This window comes from Mustela lutreola, chromosome 2 (assembly GCF_030435805.1).
Source record: "Mustela lutreola isolate mMusLut2 chromosome 2, mMusLut2.pri, whole genome shotgun sequence".
Lineage (NCBI taxonomy): Eukaryota > Metazoa > Chordata > Mammalia > Carnivora > Mustelidae > Mustela > Mustela lutreola.
The window spans coordinates 130,758,432-130,779,842 of record NC_081291.1 but is presented as its reverse complement, the minus strand read 5'-3'; the positions used below and the strand labels follow the sequence as shown (position 1 = coordinate 130,779,842).

At 36.6% G+C, this 21,411-nt stretch overlaps 1 protein-coding gene across 5 annotated transcripts in view; it reads left to right on the top strand.

Moving 5' to 3' along the window:
* Window positions 1-397: 397 nt before the first annotated feature.
* MYNN (myoneurin) overlaps window positions 398-21,411 on the top strand; it is a 42,641-nt gene continuing 21,627 nt past the window's right edge. For 2 of the 5 annotated variants that reach the window (XR_009351021.1, XR_009351022.1), the window contains exons 1-8: window positions 398-1,047; window positions 1,896-2,192; window positions 6,963-7,756; window positions 8,482-8,641; window positions 11,337-11,515; window positions 12,399-12,482; window positions 13,499-13,585; window positions 15,268-15,588. Coding sequence is in view for 2 of the 5 variants with exons in the window: in XM_059163519.1 (XP_059019502.1) it covers window positions 1,927-2,192; window positions 6,963-7,756; window positions 8,482-8,641; window positions 11,337-11,515; window positions 12,399-12,482; window positions 13,499-13,585; window positions 15,268-15,530 (1,833 nt within the window). In the remaining 3 variants the exon portion in view is untranslated. Of the gene's footprint in view, window positions 1,048-1,895; window positions 2,193-6,962; window positions 7,757-8,481; window positions 8,642-11,336; window positions 11,516-12,398; window positions 12,483-13,498; window positions 13,586-15,267; window positions 15,683-17,483; window positions 18,410-21,411 lie in introns of those variants that run through there. The other 3 variants (XR_009351023.1, XM_059163519.1, XM_059163520.1) reach the window with 3 other exon arrangements.

The window sequence follows — 21,411 nt, the reverse complement described above, 5'->3', positions numbered from 1 at the left end:
AGAAGAGGGAATGCAGGTTTCCCGCCGGGCAGGAAGCCCGATGCGGAGCTCGATCCCAGGACCCTGGGACCAGGACTTGAGCTGAAGGCAGACGCCTAACGACTGAGTCACCTAGGCGCCCCTGACACAACTTTTAACAAGAAAAAATGAAGTTTTGTTTTTCCGAGGCTTATGACGCCCACCAAAAACTAGGGAAAAATTCACCCTAACATATTAACATATTAACTAACATATTAACGTTTGTATGTTACGCAGATATCTGGCATCCTTTTCCTTCACTGTACAAAATCTGCATCCGATGTAAATCACTATATTAAAATTTTCCTGGTCCAGACGCAGAACCTCTTCCGGTATAAAGCCCACCTTCCTGCAATGTTGCGCGTGCCCAGTGTACCCTACTGCTTTGCTCCGCTTTGCTGCATCTCAGACTTGTAACAGGTAAGGATATCCTGGAAACTAAGCTGCAGTCGGCTGATGCAAACCAAACCCAGGGGGGTCCCAAGAGCTTTCGGGTACGTAAACTGAAAAGGGGTGATCTGTCTCAGCTTGAAAATCTCCCATGGCCAGGAGCCTAAGTACACAAGCTGCCTGCACTCGCGGGGTCCCGAGGAAGGGGAGGATGATGGGAGAAGAAGAGGAACTACAAGCCCCAGCATGCAGTGCACACTCTGGCTCCTGGAAAGAGGGCCTCGGAGAGGTGCAGCCCAACCGCGGGCCGTCGAAGAGATGCCGACGGCCGACCACAATGTTCAGAATGAGGAAGACAAGCGCGGCGCTGTGAAAAAGCCTTAAGTCCCGATTCATGACGTTTGCGGTTTCGCCGGGGGCCCTACTATGCTGAGGAGTGGAATTTCCGGACCACACTGGCCGGTCCTCGCCAGGCTCGGACCTCCACAGTCCCAGAGCCTCCTGCGTTTCCGTGGAATGCCCGGGCCGGATATGATGTCTCCGTAGAGAAAAAAGGAAGAGGCGGAGCGGGGCGCGGTGACGTCCTTCCAAGATGGCGGAGAGAGCGTGAAGAAACTGTTCCCCTTTGGTTTGCTTTAGGTGAGTTCTTTTTTCACCCCTTAGATTGCCAGTCCCACTCTCTAGACCCTGGGCCATCGGAGGGCACTCTTTTTGGAGTTCCAGTTCAGGTCGGGGAGAAGGTATTAACGTGGAAAGCTCGAGGAGGCAGCCCGATGTTGGCCTTGGCCACAACCTCTGCTGTGGGAACTGGAGGTAGTGGGAGCTGGGCGAAGGGCAGTGCGGCACAAGCCGGGAGACGTTGGCTTTGGTTGTCACTCTCCGTTGCGGTCGGGAATGGAGAAGTGGGAAGAAAGGGGGTGTGGCTTCCTCCGGGCGAGTGACGGAACCTTGACAACTCTTGGCTCTGCTCATTCTCCGCGCCTGGGTACCCACTTGGCGTTTTAAAGCAGCTGTGCACTAGGGAAACTAACTGCTTTAGTGATTTGAGAGCAATTTTAAAGAACTCGTACCGTGTTTTTTCGCCATCTGTTCAAAGGGGGTCATTTCTTAGTGGTTTGTTGTCTTTTTTCCCCAGCATGTGCGTGCGAACTGAGCTTGAAAGTCTGAAGGTTCTATTTCTGCAAAAGCGTGAAATTTTGCGGTGCTTTTTTTCAGGTCATGCAAGTGTTTTCATATATCGCCATTTATTTATGTGACCCAAGGATTGTGTTAGTTGTCCAAGATGTAACATAGACAGGAACTTACCCTTCAGCATTTTAAACTATTCTGTTTGATAAGAATTTTCGTTGGGGGAGGCAGTAAATGAGAACTGACTTTGTTTTTGTCCATGTTCTGTCCCATGTCCCTTCTCCCCTTACCAATTGCTTGGGTGAGATGTTTGATGAAAACTTAGGGTTACTGACTTGCTATTTCTTTTTGTCTTTTAGAACAAGGGTAAAATTCCATTCTGATACCAAAATGCAGTATTCGCACCACTGTGAGCACCTTTTAGAGAGACTGAACAAACAGCGGGAAGCAGGTTTTCTTTGTGACTGCACTGTGGTGATTGGGGAATTCCAGTTTAAAGCTCATAGGAATGTGCTTGCCTCATTTAGTGAGTATTTTGGTGCAATCTACAGAAGCACTTCTGAGAACAATGTGTTCCTTGATCAGAGTCAGGTGAAGGCTGATGGATTTCAGAAACTGTTGGAGTTCATATACACAGGAACTTTAAATCTTGACAGGTAAAGTACACATTTTATTTTCACTTATAAAAGCTAGTCAGCATTCTGTGGGGATAAAGTAGACTTGTATTTTTTCCATTCAGTCCCTTAACTTGGAGTCTTCTTATAGTCATGTGTACAATACTATTGTTGTTTTTAATAAAGAAGTCAGTATTACTGATTTGGGGTGAACAGACTGCATTTCTTAAGCACAAAAGGCACAGGCGTTAATAAGATTAAAGCTTTGTTTCTGACACATTTGATTTATCTACTGAAATAAAGCCTGTGATTTCAGTTATGAAAACATGAGGAACATATACAATGAATTCTAAGTGAATTCCAGTTTCTTTGGTCTTTATGTACCTCTGCTCTTTTCCCTCTCTCACTCTATCCCCTACCTCTTATGGTGGTGGAGGTAAGGGAGTATAGATGAAGAAAGAAGGATAAGCCTCTGTTCATTTGGTAATACTCCCATTTCTAACCATAGATAGCAATGTGCAGGACCTCTTCCTGATCTTGTTTCAGGAAAATAATTTCCTTGGAGCGTAAATGGCAGTGGTTCCTGTTATCTCTGTAAAGCTATCAGTGCTAATGCTTAAATCAGATCTGAGGTGCTAGAATGCTTTTTTGAAATGTTTAATGCTCTCACTGCACTAATAAGAAGTAGATTCTGAGGAATTTGATAATGTAGGTGCTGTGTGTCTCCCATGCATAGTGAACTACATAATTAAGTTTAATACTAATGCATTTATTAGTTGTGGAGGGAAATGTGGAGGTGGAAGAGAAACCTATCAAATTACTCCTGTTTTCTTTATCTCTTATGAAAGTGTGAACATGACTAGATCATAATCTGACGTGAAAATATTATGGGCTTTAGAGTTAGGTCTATCCTGTCAGTCACTGTGTCTCTGAGCAAGATACAACCTCTGAAGGCCTCAGTTTCCCCATCTGTAAAAGTGAGATGGTAATAACTACCTTGGTGTTACTGTAAAGATCAAGGATTTACTTGAAGGCCCTCCTCCTGATGAACATTAGTTTCATTTATCTACCCTTTTCTACTCTCCTCTTCCTTTAACTCCACAATTTTTGGAGAATTAGGAAAGAAGCCAAAAGGAAACACCTGAAATTCTGCCACCCACTGATAATCATTGTTAACATTTCGATTAAATATTCATTCATTCTTTTCTAGATGATCTCTCTCTATATATATATACAGTATATATATACACATAACACAGTAAGCAGAATCCCTCTCTCTGTTTTACACTGCAGCTTATTCTTTAAAAAGCTAGAAGCAGGATGTTCCTTAATCCTTTTGAAAAGAAAACATTTGTACTGTTTGGAATTATTTTTAAATTTTGGGGTGATGACATCTTTGAGTCAGTTCTATATGAATTGATTAAAGGAACAGACCAGTGTCATAGATTAACCCACATGACAGATTATTTAAACTTACTGAATAGTTGACTCTACAGGTGCCTCTTACTTAAATATTTAGAATATGTAATATAAAATAACCATAAAACTAGTGAATTTGGGTTGATCTTCAATTTAGTAGTTTCCCTTTCTCAATTAACTTTTCCAGAACAATCTTGAATTGATTTGAACACACTGAAGAGCATCTTACTTTGAGCCTTCATGCAAAGGACCAATGTGAAAAGAGCCAGATTTTTGCTCTTGGCAAATGGATAGAGATCTATAGATATTGTAGTATATGTTTGAAGATCTGAGTGATTTATGACACTAGTTAATTTTTAATTTCAAATTAAGAATTTTTGGTACATACCTTTCCTGGGAACTAGTTGTTTGAGCCCAGCCACAGATGTGAGAAGGCTTACATCAAAAGTAGAAAGTCTGTATATAACTTAGTGATTAAATTTAGTGGAAAAAAAAATAAAGAATTAAGTGGACTCATGAGCCAGATTTCCTTGATCAAATCGTAGTTTTAACACACTGTGATCTTGTACAAGTTAGCTTTTTTGGGACCTCTTAGCCTTCATTTGTATGTAAAATGAATTATTACGGATTGCATAGACATGTCCTAAGAATTAAATGAACTGTTCATGTAAAGTGTTTAGCCATATATCTGGCACTGTGTAGTTAAATGACTTTCAGTGACTGTTTAAAAGATGAAAGCAAGTTTGCAAGCACTGTAACTTCATGCTTGTAAACAAAAGCAGTTATTGATGTGAACAGATGCTGATTGGTTCTCTTAACCGTAACTGAGATTATAGGCTGTCTATGAAATAGATGAATAATTGGTATGAAATACTGTATCAGTACTGAACAATTAATGTGCCAATTTGTATTGGGCTTAAATGCTACCAGACCTTGTTATGTGTTTGGTGGTTCATTTTATGGAACACTAAGTCACAATTATAATTGGAGGCCTTAGTATAATGAGTGATAAATTTGGTTTTGTTCTAGTGGTATTTCTCATTTATTATAATTTAATAATAGACTGTAACAAAATTAATAAACATGCTTAAGGAAAAGCATAACATTTTTAGAAAGTGTTAATGCTATTGTATATGTGGCAAAAACAAAATACTTTGTATAAAAGATGAACAAGATTGTGTTTATATTTGGAGCATTTGTGCTTTATCTTTGCAAATAAAGAATTAACTTCATTATAAAGATCATTTGTTATATATTCCAAAATTATAACTGAGGGACATAAGAAGTCTTTAGGTAATGTTTTCTTATCTAGGGAAAAGACTCCATTTGCAAGTAGGTTATATTCCAAGAGTTTATAGTATGTTTAGGAACTCAGGGTATATTTTCCCAGAAAATAAAATGTTCCCTAAACTTGTGATTAGGTTTCCAAACTGGCCTATCAACCTACTTAATCTGTAATGAGCTGAAAAATGATTATATATATAACGAAAGGCAATTTTTAAAAAGCCAGTGTAATGTTAAATTAAAAAAGAAGAAACAGGGACACCCAGGTCCTGGAACCGAGCTCTACATTGGGCTCTTTGCTCAGCAGGGAGCCTGCTTTTGCCTGCCTCTCCTGCTTGTTCTCACTCTCTGACAAATTTCTTAAATAAAAAAAAAAAAGAAGAAACATACAGGTGGCACTTGAAAGAAAGAAGTTTTCATTAGATGATGAGAAAATGGATAGAGATCTATAGATATTGTAGTATATGTTCGAAGACCTGAGTGATTTATGACACTAGTTAATTTTTAATTTCAAATTTTACTCTTTTTTTAAAGATGTATTAATAGCACTATATATTAATCAGCTGTGACTAAAACCGTTTTCTGGTTTATATGTATAATGAAGAGGGGACAGGGAAAATACATTTTTTTTCTGAAGAGTTTAATATTATTTGGGGGAAATGGCAAGTAGTAAGTTTGCTTGGAGGGTGTGTTTCTGTGTGTGTATGTATGTTTATTTGCAGATACTTAAAAGGGTCATATTTTTATATTAGTAGTTACTCAATTCTCAGATTTTTTTTTTTAAGATTTTATTTATTTATTTGACAGAGCTCACAAGCAGGCAGAGAGGCAGGCGGTGGGGGAGGGGGTGGTGAAGCAGGCTTGCCGCTGAGCAAAGAACCCAATGCAGGGCTCAACCCAGGACCCTGGGATCATGACCTGAGTCGAAGGCAGAGGCCTTAACCCACTGAGCCACCCAGGTGCCCCAACTCTCAAATTTTTTTTAAATGAAGGTTTTGTTTATTTATTTGAGGGATGGAAGGAGAGAGCACAGAGGAAGAGGGAGAAGCAGGCTCCCTGCTGAGCAGGGAGCCATATGTGGGGCTCTCTTCCAGGTTTTCAGGATCATGACCTGAGCTGAAGGCAGACATTTAACCAACTGAGCCACCCAGGCACCCCTCAACTCTCAGATTTTATAGCTAAGAAAATCAAAGTGCCTAAATGTCCTGACTTACCGTGATGAATTCACCTTGTAATGCCAGAGCCAGTACTAGAGAAATTAAACAATTTTTCTTTGCAATATAAACTTCTGAAGGGCAGGGACTATCTGATATTTCTAAATATTCCTCTTAGTGGACCACACATGATAGATGCTTAGTAAATATTGACTGGAATGTTGAACTGGGTGAACTTAAGTCTTTTTATATAATTCTAGTAATGACAGACTCTCCAACTAACATGAGTTGAGTCACACACACACACGAGGATTGTTAGAGCTGAGTGCATTCTAAATCCTTGTTCCTTCCAAGTATAATCAGTAAACCAGCAGCATTGGCATCACCAGCAGGTATATTAGAAACGCAGACACTTAGGTCCCACCAGAGACCTCCCCACAGAATCTGAATCTACATTTAACAAGATACCTGGGTGACTCACAGGCATGAGAAAGTTTCAGAAGCACAGTTAAGGTCCCTCACAGGGGAGCATAGAAAGATGACAGGAAGTAATTTTTTAGACTCGCTGTTGTCAGTCCACAAAAGATGGTTGTATCTGAATATGCCTCAGGATGAATGAGAGGAGGCAATAAGTTGCCAACAGCTACTTTTTGTGTTGCCAGTATTTTTTAAAACACACAGTTATTATTTAACATCTTATTTTCTCATAGTGGTACATAATGTAGTATGTAACGAATTGTTTACATCTTTTCAAGTTGCAAAACTGGAGATTTTTGCCTACACGTTATTCTGAATGAGTGAATGAATTTTTGTAAATTTGTTCTTTTAGTTATGCCTTTTTCATCATTTTGCTGCATTAGGTTTTTAAAAGACATTGAAATTTATGTGCAGCTCTGTTTTCACAAGTAGCTTTTCTTTGTTCAGAATATTGTCATTTAGCCTTGTTTCCTTACAGTTGGAATGTTAAAGAAATTCACCAGGCTGCTGACTATCTCAAGGTGGAAGAGGTGGTCACTAAATGTAAAATAAAGATGGAAGATTTTGCTTTTATTGCTAATCCTTCTTCTACAGAGATATCTAGTATTACTGGAAACATTGAATTGAATCAACAGACTTGTCTCCTTACTTTACGAGATTATAACAGTCGGGAAAAATCAGAACTGTCTACAGATTTAGTTCAGGCCAATCCTAAACAAGGGGCTTTAGCAAAGAAGTCATCTCAAACTAAAAAGAAGAAGAAGGCCTTCAACTCCCAGAAAACAGGACAGAATAAAACAGTGCAATATCCCAGTGACATTTTAGAGAACGCGTCTGTTGAATTATTCTTAGATGCAAATAAAGTATCCACACCTGTAATAGATCAAGTTTCACAAAGAAATGATAATTCAGAACTCGAGTTGACGTCAGTTGTGGAAAATACTTTTCCAGCACAAGATATTGTGCAGACTGTTACAGTGAAACGGAAACGTGGAAAATCACAACCCAACTGTGCTCTAAAGGAACACTCTATGTCTAACATAGCCAGTGTCAAGAATTCTTACGAGCTGGAGAGCTCTGGGGAAGAGCTGGATCAGAGGTATTCCAAGGCCAAGCCAATGTGTAACACATGTGGGAAAATGTTCTCAGAAGCCAGCAGCTTGAGAAGGCATATGAGAATACATAAAGGAGTTAAACCTTATGTCTGCCACTTGTGTGGAAAGGCATTTACCCAGTGTAACCAGCTGAAAACGCATGTAAGAACTCATACAGGTAAGACTGGTTTGTGGGAGATAAAATTGCTTTTATATTGAAATAACATCTTTGTACAGAACATATTAATAAGCAGTGTTGACTGTTTTTGACCAACATTTGGTATATACTTGCACTCACAAATGCATGTTAGATTGTTGAAAATTTATTTGTAATTGTGACCAAGTATTTAATGGTTATTTGTTTTATTGCTGCTGATCACTCTGAAGTCCTAATGTTTGAGGTCTTTGTGCCATTTTCTCTCATAGTTACAATAAACACAAACTTGATTCTAGCGTGCTAAGTATTTAACAAACAGATTAAGAGAACTGATAAAAAGTAGTTACAACTCAGGACAATTCTCAGACTTCGCCAACCATCTTACCTTCTGCTTCCTAGAGTGTCGACTTCTGAACATGTTTCTTAGAATTACACACACATTCATTCCTCAGCCCCTGTGTTAACCTTTGTCAGTACACTTAGATTTGTACATTTTAAGATTCAATTCTCTCATTGATCACCTTTCACTATTATGAAATGAGAACACTGATTTCTTTTAATTCTACTAATGTTTTCAATAGACAATCCGGAAAAAAATCCCATTTGTTTTTTTTACTATTAGCAGTTAACATTTTCTGAATACTGAAAATAGTACTGTTGATGAACTCTTTTGAAAGCTTATGTGGTTCAAGCAGCTCAAACAATATCTCCTTTTAAATATAAATTTTATTTGCTTGTTCTTTTAGGTGAGAAGCCATACAAATGTGAATTGTGTGATAAAGGATTTGCTCAGAAATGCCAGCTGGTCTTCCATAGTCGTATGCATCATGGTGAGGAAAAACCTTATAAATGTGATGTATGCAATTTACAGTTTGCAACTTCTAGCAATCTCAAGATTCATGCAAGGTAAAAAACAAAACAATGAGTTGTTTGGTCTTTGAGTCTGTTATTCACCGTAGTCTTTGGAATAGCCTACTTTATTAGCACTCAGGACAGAGTTCTAATTGTGGCTCCACCATTAAATTTTCTTAACATAGTCAAGGAACCAGAAGGAAGCCATAGTGACTGGAGAGGAATAAATAAGGGAGAGACATAAGATTAGAATGGTGATAGGGCATCTAGATTGTATAAGATTTTGTAGGTCATTATAAAGCTTTTACTCTTGAGATTGAAAAGTAAGTAATATATCTTATTTACATTTGACGGATATGACTCTGGCTGCAATATTAGAAAAAGAATGTAAGATTGCAAGAATGGGAGCAAAGTTACCAGTTAAGAAGCTATAGATAAAATCCAAGTCAGAGTGATAATGATACAGGCCAAAGTGGTAACTGTGGAAGAGATAAGTAATTGTCAGATTCTAGACATACCTTTAAAGGTAGAACAACAGATTTTGCTGCAGATTGGATGTTGGGTATGAAAGGAGGAAAGAAGAGTGGAATCAAAGATAATTCTGAGGCTTACAGACCCAAGCCTTAGATAGAATTAATATTAACTGAAATGGAAATTTGTGGCTAGAGCAGTTTAGGAGGGACTGGAGATCCAAACATGTTAAATTTGAGGTGATTATTAGACATCTGAATGGAGATATACATTGGTTATGTAAATCTGTAGCTCAGGGGACTGGTTTGAGCTGAAGGTACAAATTTGGGAGTCTTCAGTGTATTGATAGTATTTAGGGCTATAACATGAATGAGGTCACCAGGGGAATGAATGTGGATAGAAAAGATACCAGAGGACTGAGTCAGAGTCACCCAGAGGTGACTAGGAAGGAACAGCCAGTCTGGGAGGAAAACCAAGAGTAGACTTCCCTGGAATCCAAGTGAAGGAAATTATTCCAGAAGGGAGCAGTCAGCTCTGTCAAATTCTGAGGATAGGGAGGTAAAGACTAAGAATTCAGTTGAATTTAGTAGAGTGAGAGGTCAGCAGTGCTCTTAACAAAAGCAATGTTAGCAGAGACTAGTAGAAAATAGTAGATAAGAAAGTGGAAACAGTTGGAGACTCAAATTTTTGATAAAGGGGAGCAGAGAAATGGAGGAGCAAAAGAGGTCAGGGGTCTTTTTTTTTTTTTTTTTTTAAAGATTGAAGACTTCAGTATATTTATGCTGTGATACAATGGGATGGGAAAACTGAATGGTGGAGGAAAATACAGGAGTGATACTGAGTAGGAATGGGGGATAGGATAGTATCTTCATTATGCAAATAGGAGTAATTGAGTTCAGATGAAGGGTCACCTTCATGTTAGAGTTAAGAAAAGAACAGCAAATACATGAGTACCTCTATAGGTGGAGAGTTGGGATGGTGGAAATTTTCTTCTGATTGCTTAAACTTTCTCAGTAAAACAGGAAGCAAGGACATCGGCTAAGGAAAGAGTTTTAAAGAGTGAGTGAGTGGCGGCTGGACGGTTCAGTTGTTAAGTGATTGCCTTCAGCTCAGGTCATGATCTTGGGGTGCTGGAATTGAGACCTGCTGCTTCTCCCTCTCCCATTCCCCATGCTTGTGTTCCCTCTTTAACTCTGTCAAATAAATAAATAAAATCTATTAAAAAAAAAAAGGCATGAATGGACAAGTGAAAATAATTGCCTGTGGTATTAGGGGCATACTTGACAACCATATAAAGATGATGACAATTTTTTTTTATTAACATATAATGTATTATTTGCCCCAGGGGTACAGGTCTGTGAATCATCAGGCTTACACAATTCACAGCACTCAACATAGCACATACCCTCCCCAATGTCCATAACCCAGCCACCCTATCTGTCCCCCACCCAGTTTGTTTCCTAAGAGTCTCTTATGGTTTGTCTCCCTCCCCGGTCCCATCCTGTTTCATTTTTTTCCCCTCCCTACCCCCCAAGACTCTGCCGTGCCTCTCAAATTCCTTATATCAGGGAGATCATATGATAATTGTCTTTCTTTGATTGACTTATTTTACTTAACATAATACCCTTTAGTTCATCCATGTCGTTGCAAATGGCAGGACTTCAGATTTTTTGATGGCTACAGAGTATTGTGTATATATATATACACCACATCTTCTTTATCCATTCATCTGTTGATGGACATCTAGGCTCTTTTCATAGTTTGGCTATTGTGGACATTGCTGCTATGAACATTTGGGTGCACGTGCCCCTTCGGATAACTACATTTGTATCTTTGGGGTAAATACCCAGTAGTATGATTGCTGGGTCGTAGAGTAGCTCTATTTTCAACTTTTTGAGGAACCTCCATACTGTTTTCCAGAGTGGCTGCACCAGCTTGCATTCCCACCAACAGCGTGGGAGGGTTCCCCTTTATCCGCGTCCTCGCCAACATCTGTTGTTTCCTGACTTGTTAATTTTAGCCATTCTGACTGGTGTGAGGTGATACCTCATTGCTTGGCACAATTTTTGTTAACTAATTTTAGAACAGGTTTTTTGATAACAACCAAAACATTTATTTTTGACAGTTTACATTGAAACTATTAATTTTAAATAATATTTTTGGTCTGTTAAGATGAAATAAAATACTGCGTGAAAACTGTATGAAAGATGTTTATTGCAGAGACTGGCCCAAATTGTTTTACTTACCAGCCTATAACTTTATATTTATTTATGAATAGGAAGCATAGTGGAGAGAAGCCATATGTCTGTGATAGGTGCGGACAGAGATTTGCTCAAGCCAGCACACTGACCTATCATGTTCGTAGGCATACTGGAGAAAAGCCTTATGTGTGTGATACTTGTGGGAAGGCATTTGCTGTCTCTAGTTCTCTTATCACTCATTCTCGAAAACATACAGGTAAGAATTTGACAGATGTTTAAAATAAGGAAAAGCTGTAAATAAAAGAAAGAAAAAGGGAAATTGAGCCCTTAAGGAAAATAGATTATAGACTTTGTGTTGTATATCTGTTGCGTTTGTGCTTGTTGAAGCTTTTTGTGTTTGTGGTTTTCACATAAATACTAGCTATTAAAGCAGATTTATTTTTTAGAGTAATAATGGTGGTTGGAATTGTTTTTATCATTTAACTTGTGTACATTAAAATCAGATAGTTTTGACAGTATATAAACTTGAGTTATATTTTATGACCTTAGAAAAACTCCTTAGCCTCTGTTTTACTTTTCTTGGGTAAAACTGTAGAGTGAAATTATGGGGTGAGGGTGGGTTTAGGTAGAACATAGATTTTTATGACTTCTTAGGACTTTTCCTATGCAGACATTCTATGATTTGCAAATTAAATGGATACTTCAGAGGCAGAGTATCAGTTTTGAAGCAAATCATACTCAAAGTTTATTTTCAGTTTTGATAGGGTACCTTTAAAAACAGATCTTTCCTAAATAATCTTACTCTTCTTAATATAGTAGATAGCAAGAATGAAAGTAATGGATTGATGAATTTTTAATCATATGTTTGTAATCATATAAAAATTGAACTTCTTGCCCAACTCTAGTCTACTGGAAGAATTTTGCAGAAATCAAGTTTTATTATATGAAAAGCATCAGGTTACATGAACAGTGTAAAATAATTACTAATGTTCATCTAAGTAGGTTCACACTGAAGATACCTCTAAAATACAATATATAAAGAGGTTTTAATTTAAATTCAGGTTACTTTAGATTATTGTAATTGATAAATATTATATTGGTATAGTACACCACTTCGCTATCTTTTATTTTCCATCTAGGTGAAAAACCATACATATGTGGTATTTGTGGGAAAAGTTTTATTTCCTCAGGAGAGCTCAACAAACACTTTCGATCCCATACAGGTCTGTGTTTAGGGAGAACGTATTATTTTTGGTTCTCTCTAATTTCTTTTTATGTAAACCTTGACTTTTAAACCATTATGGACTATATGGTATCTAGTCATACTCTACCTATAGTAATGTATAAATATTAACTTTACTTGCTTTGGTTTTTTTTTTTAGTTATTTGAAGTAGTATTAATTAAATTTGGTCTAGAATTGTATAGACTTTCTAATATGCCAGATAATAATAGTTTTTAGATTAATTTGGATTAAGTTGCACAGGTATACCAAAAAATGAAAAGGAATAGATAATATCAAGATAATATATTTTCTTATCAAATAGCGTTCAGTAAGCAGGTTTTCAGAATGAACTTAGCATTGATATGTTTTTTGTAATAGTATTGTGTAGTATGAAGAAAATATGGAACAAATTAACTTAAAGGAAAATGCCATTTTGAAATGAAATCAAAAGTGAAAATATACTGTTGTGATTTTTTATTTTTAAAATTATTCCTCATGATTCCTATCTAGAGTAATGTGAGCACCTAGTAGACATTTAATAAGCATCTATTTTCTCACGCTCTTTGTTTATAAAGCATTGAACAGTTCTTATTTCAGAGGAATTACAATTTTGTAGCATTTTATTCTGTCACCGTTTTTAAAGGATTTTCTAATTTGTAAGCTGCCAGAAAGCAGAAACCATAATTACACTTTTTTCCCTTAGCTGTTCCTCTTAGGGTCTGGCAGATAACTCGCACTCACTAAATGTCTAATAGAATTAAAAGCGTAATTAAATTTCTGTTAATAAACATGCTCCATTTTCCCAGAAATGGGGATGCTTTGTGTAATAAAGTAAAGGAGTGCCTAGTATGTATAGAAGTTTTCATTTCACTGTATTATAACCAAGTGATTAAAAAGATCATTTAAAACTAAATTTAAACAGTATAGTAGTGTTTGCACTTTGTTCATAGGCATTGATATTTTTGTCTTAGCAGCTTCTAAGATATTGAGCTTAAACTTTTTAACTTGCTTTTCAGGAGAAAGGCCATTTATCTGCGAATTATGTGGAAATTCTTACACAGATATTAAAAATTTAAAGAAGCACAAAACAAAAGTCCATTCCGGTAAATGTTTGTGTTTTATAAAAATTTGGTGCTCTCATATTGGTGCTATTCCTAAAATTTTGAGATGCACATTTTGACAGCTTAAATTAGGTATATATTTTTGAAAATTAGGTATACCCATATTAGGAAGGGAGCTTCATAATTTGTAGATAAGTTCACTAAGAATTTCTTTCCAAATTGACTTTCTAATAAACAATACTTGAGATATTTCCTCTTAAAAACCTGATTTATGGAGTTTCAAGAGTGAAAGAATATAAAAAACATATATATATGTATGTATCACTATTCTCCATACTAGAGTCTGGGTTACCTGGGAATAACTATAGTTATGTGAAGAAAAGGGCATCATGAGCCCTAATCCAGAGACCTATAAGAAGGAATATAATAGAAAGATATAAATAGGGGAATAGGTAGCCCCAAATTGTTACATAGAAATGGAAGGATAGACTATAAAACTTTAAGTCTGTTGCTTAAAATAAATCTTTGAAAAAGTTTTACTGTGTTTGTCATGATTAGAAACAAAATACTAGGCTTCTTCAGTGTGTAGAGATGTTAACAAGTCTGATGGTGAATAGAAATATAATAAGGATTAAGTCAGTAACTTCTGAAAACTGCAGTGTTGTTAATTGAACAAACACAAAATGCCTCTACCTCCAAAGTACACATTACTGCAAGATACATGAAGTTGAACAAGGCACATTCTTAGTCCTCAAAGAATTTGCAGTCTAGTGTGGGAGACCAGAAAGCTAAATAACTGTGATTACAAGATAAAATGTAGGGTATTATAGAGATACAAAAGTGTCAAAGAAGAGATAAAGTCTTTCTGTGATAAGTTTTGGAAAGGCTTAATTCTAGGGAACTTGAAGGTTGAAGGATGGAGATAGGAAAAAGAGCATTTGTCTCAGGCAGAGAGAGCATTGTAAGAGGAGTCGTTGGGAAGTGCAGGTTACATTCTTGGCTGGTTGAACTGAAGAGTGGTTTGGCAAGAACAGAGAAGTACAGTTTTATGAAAGTTAATAGGCAGTTTTGTCTAATGAAGACCGGGAGATTGAAATCATGTAAGTACTTTGGAGTGACAGGAGTATGATAAAGCTGATGGAAAATTTGAAGTCAAAAGTGTATCATGGTCAGGGTGATAATCACTCCCTAAGTGGAGCTAAATTTCTCACTTCTGGAAATAAACAAAAGTGCCATACCTCTGAACTTGAACTCAGAGAATAGTATGAACTAATTAATATGTTCAGCAAACAAATTTATTATGTATATAGCACTATTATTAAGTACTTTTAAGGAATTAGGGAAGCATAACTTGATCTATACCCTTAAGGAATTTATAGTCTGGTTGAGAATTCAGGGCATACTGAAGTAGAATGATCAGTAGCAGTAAGAGAGGTATCGCAAGGTGGCACATGAAAAATTGACAAGCGAGTGATAAAATAGATAACAGCTCACCCTAGTCTAGAACAGTTAAGTCCATTTTAATTTCAAGTTTGTGCTTGAACCTAGGCTTGAGGCCCCTATTGGATTTGAATAGATGATGAATGTGAATCAGTGTAAGAGAAACAGCATGAGTAAAAGGTGTGGAGGTTGGAATGCAGTGTTCTGAAATGGTAAGCAGATTTAGTCTGTGGGGTTTTGTTTTGTTTTCAAAGATAGCCTAAATTTGTTTCCCTCTATTTTAGGTGCAGATAAAGTTCTGGATTCTAGTATAGAGGATCATCCCTTGAGTGAACAAGATTCTATACAAAAAAGTCCGTTATCAGAAACATTGGATGTGAAACCTTCTGATATGACTTTACCACTATCTCTTCCACTTGGAACTGAGGACCACCACATCCTTCTGCCTGTCACAGATAATCAGTCTCCTACATCAGATACATTGTTGAGATCAACTGTGAATGGGTATTCAGAACCACAGTTGATTTTTTTACAGCAGTTATACTGACTTTGTGAGGAATATGGAATTGCTAAGACGTCTCTGGTAGTAAACATAAACATCTCTGGTAAGGTGCATATGTTCATATTAAATTACCATTCATTTGAGTTGTGACCATTATTTTTCATTCACTGAAGTAAACACCTGATGCTGCATCGTAACTGCAACGCTTGTTTTGATTTTTAGCTTTTATGTCTAGATTATAAACACAGCGTGTTAAGGAGTGAATTATACTGTAGTAGTACTATTTTGCATGGGTAAGTTATATTTTCTTTTAGAGCTGCCTTAATTCATGTTTATTTTGCATTTTTAAATTGCCTTTCATTTATTGAAGTGGAGTCTTTCCATTTATATGAGTCAGTTTTGACCTGTGGGATTTTTTAGTTTTTTTTTTTTCCCTCAAAATTTTAAGCAAAATCCAGGATAGTATCCGGCCAAGAATGTTGCAGTCACCCAGCCCCATAGATCAATACATAAATTCTGGGGGGGAAGTAAATTTTCATATTTCTACTTAAGAGAGTTTAGGTACTGAAAGACTTGTGCTATTTAATATATTCCATTGGAGGTAACTTTTCTAATGAATTTTAAAAAGTGTTTTTCTTAAAAGCTAGAAAACTGTATGTACGTTTTTGTTCTTTTAGAATTCAGTATTCTGGAGAAAAGCAAGCTTCAGTACTTTCGACTCAATAACTGAGTTATCCTAGACTACTTTTGCAAAATGAGTTTTGAATAGATCATTTGATTTTTTTACCTTGTTAAAAGACAGTTTAAAAATGTGATTCAGGTTATGTTTTAATAGGTTTCTAGATTACTGGCGATGAGGAAAATATACTGAGTTTTGAAAATTTTTGATAAGCCTCTCTTACACCTGTTATAATCTTTTTAAAATACTAAGCTCTAAAAGGAATTTTTTTTTTTTTTTTTTTTTTTTTTTTTTTTTTTTAGATTTTATTTATTTATCAGAGAGAGAGGGGGGAGAGAGCGAGCACAGGCAGACAGAATGGCAGGCAGAGGCAGAGGCAGAAGCAGGCTCCCTGCCGAGCAAGGAGCCCGATGTGGGACTCGATCCCAGGACGCTGGGATCATGACCCGAGCCGAAGGCAGCTGCTCAACCAACTGAGCCACCCAGGCGTCCCTAAAAGGAATTTTTTAAATATAAACTTAATGCATACTCTAAATCACTTGGCCTCTGAATTGACACATAATAATTACAAAGAGAGTTAAGAAACCAGCTTCAATTATAAGTAAACATTTGAGTTACCAGAAAGCCAGTTTATTAACTATTTTATATTTAAGTTTTCTGTGAGTTTTGAGTTTTAAAATTTTATAAATTAAACCATAACATTTGGCTGTTGTCATAATTTCACAGTAGTCTCTTTCCTTCCTGCTGAATGTAGAAAATAGAATATCATTCTAATATTCACTACCAGTCTTCCCCATTCCACTTTTCCCACATAATTGATTTATTTTATTGCCTAATCTTTGGACATTAAATTATCAGTTCCACAGAGTCAATTCCTATACTGCCGATCAAACACCATGGTGACATTATTTCTTATTTCTGCCATTGCTTTAGCTGTGGCTTATTTGTTTTCTGACTTTAAATTACACCTATAATAAATTTAATGTGAGGTTTTGGGTATTGATTTCTTTAATTGTATTTTCTCTGGCATCTTAGTCAGAGGAACCAACTAGAAGAGGATATAGTAAAACTCCTTAATTCTTGTGGAGATTGTGACCATTTCCCAACACAGTCAGCATTTTCACAATGGATTGCCACCAGTGGGACTGACTTAACTGAATAGACTTTGAACTGTTGCCTTTGTATAATAGACATCAAGCTTAGTATTTAATAATTTATCAAAGAAATCTAATTATGCTTGTGTATTAATATACTGGTTTAAATACAATTTACAAAGTTACAAAATGTTCAACTAATCTATTCTGGCTTAAATTCAATAGGAATTTCTTGGAATGTGAAGAAATTAAAGAAAATTAAAAGACTCAGCCTCTTTAAGAAGTCTGCTGAAATGGAGAGGTTATATTTAATTCACATCTTCATTAATCCAAGCATCTAATGAATAAAATTTCAAAATCTACAGTGATTTCAAAATTTTATGAGAGCAGTAGTTACCAAATTTCCACTAATATGATGGTAGTTAGCATTTACATAGACTAGTCTTCAAACTTATTATTTTTAATATTACTGGATTGGAATGGCTAAGGTTGATTTATTGTGCTTTTTCTTCATCACGCTATCTGCTTCATAGCTAAAATAATTCTATTTTAAATTGACATGGCTTGGTGTTCTTCCATAGTTACATATAGTAAGTCTCAAAGGCTGAGGTTCCTGTCTTTTCATTCTTCTCATAATGCTATACTCTTCTTTATCATAATGTGGATATATTTCAGTTGTATCTGGTATCATCCTAACACTCATAATTACCATTTTAATTATGCCCATTTTTAAATATATTTGTTACAATACAGTTTGTGGAAGTCTATTCTTAATTAAATATGACTACATTTTTGAAAGTCTGTTTAGGATGTTGAAGATCTTACTGAGAAATTATTTTCTAAAATAATTTTGTATGTATTAGATTATTTCTACTGTATTGTTAGACTGTAGAATTTTAAAAAAGAAACCATAGATTATATATAAATGATTTTTTGCTGTTTTTAAATGGTATTTGTTTTATGTTTAATTTTATAGATTGATTTTGATAGACAACTTTTAGAAAAAATTTTTTTAAAGAAAAGGTTCCATCTGTTCTCTTGTAAAAGTTTATTACTTCTGTATGTTTCAGTTCTGCTGAAATTGTACAAATGAGAGTAGTTGAAATGTACATTTATAAAGACAATGTACATGTTCTTGTTTTTTAAAATTATCCTAGAATAACTGTTCTGACATTTGATGCATAGCAGAAACATTTTAAAAATAATACTAGCCAAGCCCCACCCCTCCTTAGGCCTTTGGGATGTACATGCTAGAAAATCTCCACGGGTCTTTTAATGTAACCAGATTTTGAGAACTGATAGCCTAAATGTTTCTTGGTTTTCTTTTGGGAAGCATTTAAAATTGAAGCTCTTGATAGAAATTTCCATTTTATACTCAGATTTTTGAGTCTTTAGAATTTACCTAGAAATACCGCCTAGTAAATTCTACATTTTTACTCATTATTTATGAACAGTATGGAGATTTAGTTACTGGAACATTAATTTCTTGAGACAGTGATATGGTTACTCTTTGATTCTCTGCGACCCCTGCTCCATTCATTCAAGAGAGATTTGGTATATTTGCTTAAGGAATTTGGTGATTATCAGGTAGACATAATAACGATCTAGAAATAGGGTGTTTAATTTCAAGAAGAATATACTAAAGTAAACATCATGGATGTGAACATCTATTTGGATTAAAATGTCTGGCCAGTATTTCAGATACTGGAAAATTGAGATCAGGATACATAAACCTAACAAAGATAAGATAAATGCCACCTTTAAGTCAAATGGGAAAGACAGACGTGACTATAATGGCAGTAAAACAAGGCAGAATGTCAAGTGTTAATGGGGGAAGACAAGGAAGGAACTACGGAGCAGTCAGTGAGAGTTGAATGGACAGAAAAAGGACCATTGTTCCCCTGCATAGACAAACCAGAAGAGATGGATGATGGTGATGGGAAGGAATGTGCACACAGCTAACTGAAATAGGCCAAATGAAGAAAGTATGAAACCGGGAGGAGATAGGAGTCAAAGACATATCCAGCGCTATGCCTACACCATCTTACATGAAATAGTCCTCTGTCCTTAACCTGTGCTGAAGGAGTAGGATTGAACAACTAGGTTTGTAACTCCTATAATCTCACACACCCAAGCACAGTTAACTGCTGAAGGGCAGGGATTAGAGGATTAGACAGCCACATTTATAATATATGACTCCATATCAATGTCCAGAGCTTAATTGAACACCTTACCAGGGAGAAACAGTTCTTAAGTCTGACTGAGCTAGTTAGATTCTCAATAATTTGAGCTCTGAAATTCAGAGACTGTTATGTTTTGGCATACGTGTAAGTGAAAAGATAATTTAGAACTGGACCAGTGTGAAGCTAATCGAAATATAAAGGAAATGATGAATAAGCAGAGAAAGCTAATCTATAGAGTGAAGCAAGGGAATGAAATAGGTTCACAGAACCAAGCCACTGATTGCCTGTGAGAGATTGGTGTGGCCTTGGTGTCTGGCTTTGCAGTCCCATTCTTGAGCTGGCATAGCTTTATGCTTTATTTCCTTATCCCCTGGGTGCCAGTTATTTTTTCCTGTTACATCCACACAGTAAATCCCCCTTTTCTTAGACAGTCTTGAATCTGTTTCTTTTCCTTGCGGTTAACCCTGACTTAGACACCTTAAATTTTGTTTTGTTTTGTTTTAACATTTTTATTTGTTTATTTGACAGACAGAGATCACAAGTAGACAGAGAGGCAGGCAGAGGAAGAGTGGAGGAAGCAGGCTCCCCCCGGAGCAGAGAGCCCAATGTGGGGCTCGATTCCAGGACTCTGGGATCATGACCTGAGCCGAAGGCAGAGGGTTTAAAACCCATTGAGCCACCCAGGTGCCCCGAGACACCTTAAGTTTTGATCCTTAATGATTAAGAAGGTGGTGATGCCATTAACTGTGATAGGGAAGATAAGGAAGAGGTTTATGGCAGAGAAGACTTTATTTTAAACCACTGAGCCACCCAGGCGCCCCGAGAAGACTTTATTTTAGATGCACTGAATTTGGTTGGTGGTACAATAGCCTTGTGAAAATGTCTAGCAGTACTTGGAAATGGAGCCCCAAATCTAGGAGAGGTTAAAGCTAGGGATACGGATCTTGTAACATAAGGCTAATAATTACTGCAATAGAAATGATTAAGGCAGCCCTGGGATATGGTAAAGAACAAAAGCTAAAAAAATCTTTGGGGAAATACATTTAAAGAACGAGCAGAAGATAGGAGTGCCTGGGTGGCTCAGTTAAGCATCTCACTTTTGATCTCAGTTCAGGCCTTGATCTCAGGGTTGTAAGTTTTAAGACCCGCTTTGGCTCCACACTGGGTGTGGACCCTCCTTTTAAAAAATGAGCAAAAGATGAAAAAGGAGATTAAAAAGTAGAAGAACACCAGGGTAGTGCAAGTTTTAAGAAGGCAAGTGTTTTGTACTGGTCATACAGTACAGAGAAATGAAATAGGCTGCAAATCAAAGACAACTTTGGGTTGGGTAATGGGGGCATGATGACCCTTGGAGAAGGCAGTTGTATTAATAGCAGGAGTAGAAGTTAGGTGGATATGGTTTGAGTAGTTAAGACATTGAATACTACTATTTAGCTGAAAAGCAGTGTGGTGCAGGATCATTTTTTGTCAAATATGTAAAAAATACAAAGCACATTATTATTTGTTTTCACATCTCAAACACTAAAATGATCAGCATAATATGATTTGCAACACTGTAATCAGAGGCTGTATTTTCGAGCCTGATCTTGAAAGTGGAAGGAAACTTTATATGGTTGCAGATTTACTCACTACAGTTCAGGTGTGCAGAGGAAGTGGAGTTTCTGACAACTTGAATTTCTTTCCTCTTGAGCTCATACCCCATGGGAAGTCAGGAAAAAATTAACTTTTGAGCCAGTTTAAAACTTAGTTTGATAAAAAGGAGATACAATTTATAAGATTTTGAGGTAATGCTTAAACTTTTGGGAAAATGCTCTTATTTCTATCCTTCGTCTCCTCTTTAAACTGGTGTCCAGGTATATGAAGGGGACTTAACGTGATACAATGTTATCAGGGAAGACAACGTCTTCAGTTCTTCATACTCTGGGCATCCTACTGGCCTCTGATGCAGTAGGCCACAGCTTGTGAAATAT